Source organism: Nannobrachium achirus (genome assembly GCF_963921795.1).
Source record: "Nannobrachium achirus genome assembly, chromosome: 6".
Lineage (NCBI taxonomy): Eukaryota > Metazoa > Chordata > Actinopteri > Myctophiformes > Myctophidae > Nannobrachium > Nannobrachium achirus.
In genome coordinates this window covers 27,359,745-27,363,984 of record NC_137815.1, presented here as the reverse complement: position 1 = coordinate 27,363,984, position 4,240 = coordinate 27,359,745, and the positions used below count along the sequence as shown (strand labels likewise).

At 42.2% G+C, this 4,240-nt stretch overlaps 1 protein-coding gene across 1 annotated transcript; it reads right to left on the bottom strand.

Annotated features, from left to right (window-relative positions):
• Window positions 1-2,954: 2,954 nt before the first annotated feature.
• Window positions 2,955-3,986, bottom strand: LOC308286955 (chemerin-like receptor 1; the record flags this gene model as incomplete). Its single annotated transcript, XM_080728077.1, has 1 exon — window positions 2,955-3,986. One exon carries the CDS (start codon window positions 3,984-3,986, stop codon window positions 2,955-2,957), a length of 1,032 nt encoding a protein of 343 aa, XP_080584203.1.
• Window positions 3,987-4,240: the final 254 nt, after the last annotated feature.

Here is a 4,240-nt window from a genome sequence, read left to right as displayed (position 1 = left end):
TTATTTTTCCACATCAATGAATTACTGTAATTCTCTCACAATTAATTTATAGGACCTTGTAACTTTTATTTCAGAGAATTAACTCTTTGAAACCATGTGTACGGATGTGCTTGCTTGTAGAACCACTACAGTGTTTTATAAAAAGCCTGCAGAAACACATATAAAAACAGAAATAAAATGAATGGGATCATAAAAAAGGACAGCGATTGTCATTCTCACATTTTATTAAGCACAGACATCAGGAAAGGCATCATCTATCTCCCCCTCACACAAGGTACATTATTAATGCATTTGAGCCACGGACCATCATTTGATGAGATTTCGCTTCTGATAGCCAATTTTTTGAATATTTTGTTATGGTTGGACATTGGTACCATAGGAGATGACAGGCAACGTTGATCAAAATAACAATTATTTAATGGATGAATCCCGGAGGCCACGCCCCCACCTCGCCCTCGTTACTGTTGCTGTGTACGACAAGCTCTGAAGTCCCACAGCCCTCACTCAGTCATTCACTGTCAGCACCATGGAGGAGAATGTCACACACAGACACACTGCATGTCGCGTTTTTGTTTCGAAATCTCTTCCAAATCCGTCAACAAGACCTGGCATGCATTGGAAAAATATATAGGCCTATTAAAACAAAACAGCAGAGAATACATAAGGAAATCTCTCTGCTGGATTGAGAGCCGTTTTACACTGACTCGGAACGATTTAAATATGAATACTGGCTAAATGGCCCATGACTATAACACCAACACCTTATTTGTTATGTTAAGCGACTGATCAAGTAGCCTGCCAAACATCAGCCATAAGCATACCAACATCATCATCATCATCAGCACAGACTTTATTCGTTAGATTGATTCATGCCATATAATGATTAGTGTTATTGACCTGGGCAGCATGTGAGTTTCATCAAGTCTTGTCATATGAACTGAGAACATAATGTGTATGACTCATTTTATACCGACACATTCTACAGTATGTGTTTATATCAAGAAGCACCAAGGAATAGGTTACTTCATCTAACATAAGCCAACTTATCACTGGACTGGACAGCTATACTGTATGTGTACCACAACACAAGGTAAGAAAGACAACAAATGGTTGCACTGGCAATAAACTGCTTCAAATGTAGGCTAGGCCTACATGTTTCTTATCATGCCGGTTGCTTATAAATGTATAACATTTGAAATCTCTGGCGTAAAATGGTCTCGATTCCGAAAGGTTTTAGCCGCCCCAGTCGCACATCGAGGCAAGGGTGTTGTCGCACCAAATTCTGGGCCCTGGGTACAAGGATTAACTGCGGGCCCACATGAATTCTTCTTCATCGGGGTATATAACAAAATGGCAGATCTACAAGCTCGCAGCGTGTGTGTGTGTGTGTGTGTGTGTGTGTGTGTGTGTGTGTGTGTGTGTGTGTGTGTGTGTGTGTGTGTACTTTTTATTTTAATAGCCAACCTACAACCATACAACATTGTGAGCTTGTGAATTGAATGGAATATGAATATGAAAAACAGATCAATTTGTTTGTTTGTTAAGGATCCCCATTAGAGCCTCTAGTCTTCCTGGGGTTCATCTTGATCACCTGACGCCATAAAGTCTACCGATTATTGTCAGTTTTGGACAAGATCACCTGCTAAGATCAAAAGTGTTGAAGAGACGTCAGCCAGAGGAGTGTCTTGTTAAAACTGTGACCAGTGCACACTGAGGTGCTCAGAACAACTTGCACAATACAGTATATGGGTGTCATGCATGACAGCCAGCAGGTCCAAATAATGTGAGATGGGGACGTTGCATTGTTGCATTTGTTTATTAACAGCGAGTTCAGTCGGAAAAATCACTTGTTCACAAAATGAATAAACCACGGGACAACCGCTGAGAGTATAAGCACTAGAGGCACTGGTAGATTTAGCAATTCTCAGGCTCCAACATTATTTTGGATATTTTTCATCATAGAGAATTTAAATCTTGGAGAACGTACTGAGAAGAAAGGCCATTTACAGTTCTACATATTAACTCATTAACTACCAGAATTAAATGCATTAATAAAGCCCTCGCTACCAGGCTCTTACCGTAATTTCGATCATCTGCGGACGTGCGCACGGCACACGTGTGTTATTCGATGTCCAAAAAATAGCATATTGACCGTGTACGGGAGCATTGATAGGCTCGTTTGATTGTGGCTTGCTTACTGCAAAAACTTAGGAGAAAAACTAGTTTCAGAGATAATCGACCCCTCGTGGTCGTAAACATCATTGACCGGGATGTAGATCAGAATCTCCGGATACAGTCCTGACCCAATATTAATTATTTTAGGCACATCAGACCCCATCTACAACTTGACACGCTCACAAAGACATCTCCTTTCATATGGTCTGATTACAGCAAAGAAGTTGAACACCTGCATTTAAACACTGGCTTAACGAAATGACTAGTACACTTCATCTTGAGAGAATACGGTATTCACTTAGAGACAGAGAGGCACAATTTGATAAGATCTGGCTGCCCCTTGTTCGTTACCTGAGTAGAAGGAACTAAAGATTCGGACAACGATGATGTTATTTCAAACTGACTATTCTAATGCATGTACATGGTTCTCGTATATGTCCATGGAACAACTCATTTAGATTTTCTATTATGTGTTAAGCCACTGAGCTGTACTCATTTTGTGTTATTTGATTTTGTATTTTATTTTTTGTTTGTTCTCTTGCTCTTTTCTTTCTCTCTCTACTTTCTTCTTTCCTTTGATTTTGCTGAGACAGAAAAATTGTTACTCGGATATCAATTTTTTTATTTTGTAACTCTTGATAATCAGTTCAGAGCCGGGACTCGATTAAACTGCAATAAACCAATAATCTGTCAGATCTTGTCATTGGTAGTGGGGACCTTATAAAATGATGTGTCATATCTCGTTAGTGGTAGTGAGTGAGTTACATCCAAAGACAACCCTAAACCTGTCTCTCAGACAAGGCAGTCTCTTCACCGGTGCTCCCTAGGTTTGTGGAAGTGTTGGTCTGAGGCAGCTCTTCAGCGAAGGCTTTCTCCAGCACCTTTAGGATAGACCTGCGGAAAACATCCTTGAAACCCTGGGCCATGAACACGTACAACAGCGGGTTCAGGCAGCTGTTGAGAAATGCCAGGCCGAAGGTTATGGGGATCGCAAAGTAGACCACATGAGTTTTACTGTACTTAATCAGATGCATGATGTGATAGGGAGCCCAGCACAGGAAAAATGTGGTGATAACGGTTGCTATGACTTTGAAGGGGCGACCTGATTTGCCGGCCAGCGAGTGATTAATCCTGAGCCGGTAGATGATGACAGAATAGCAGGAGATGATGACAGTGAAAGGGACAACCAATCCCACGAGGAAGCGAGTGATGATCATGGCCCCAGATCTAAACTTCACCAACTCATTCACTTCTGGTGTGCTGTAGTTACCGGTGGGTGCAAAGTTGTAGTAGCAACGGACCTTATCATGGTAGGCAGGCTGTGTGTCCCTGTAGATGAAGTATGGGGAGCTGAGAGCCAAGGCCAGCACCCAAACACCCAGACTCACCCAAGACGCCTTTCTGACGCTCCGGTGGTTCTGGGCCCACACTGGACACACCACGCATGCACATCTGTCAACACTGATGACTACCAGGATGTAGATGCTGGCGTACATGTTCATGAAGAAAAGTATACCGCTCAATTTGCACATGAATTTGCCAAAAGGCCAGTGGCGGTCCAGAGCTGTGTATGTGATTCCCAGGGGCAGGAACGCTGCAACGAGGAAGTCGGCCACGGCGAGGTTGAGGTACCACACGGTGGTGATGGTTTTCTTCATTTTGAAGCCTGTCACCCAGATGACAACACCGTTCCCCGACACACCGAGCACAAGGACCAGGCTGTAAATGACGAGGTACATGATCTTGAGGGTTTTTCGACGTTCATCCATCTCTTTATTGTGATAAACAGCAGTTGTGTTCATAATCTCCATGATCCTAAAACCTGAAATAACAAAACAAAGGCTGCCTTGTTATAACACGCCATTTATAATATTATACTGAAAATATTCGGTGCCACGGACTCCCATACACAAGAGATCATATTATATACAGTACATGAACGTCACATGCGTGTTTGCAGATATTGCACGCGGTGCACCCAACTGATAATTACACCATTTTATGTTAGCACTGGGCTTCAGATGCAATCTGTTCCTGAGTTAACTAAATAATAACTCTACTTATG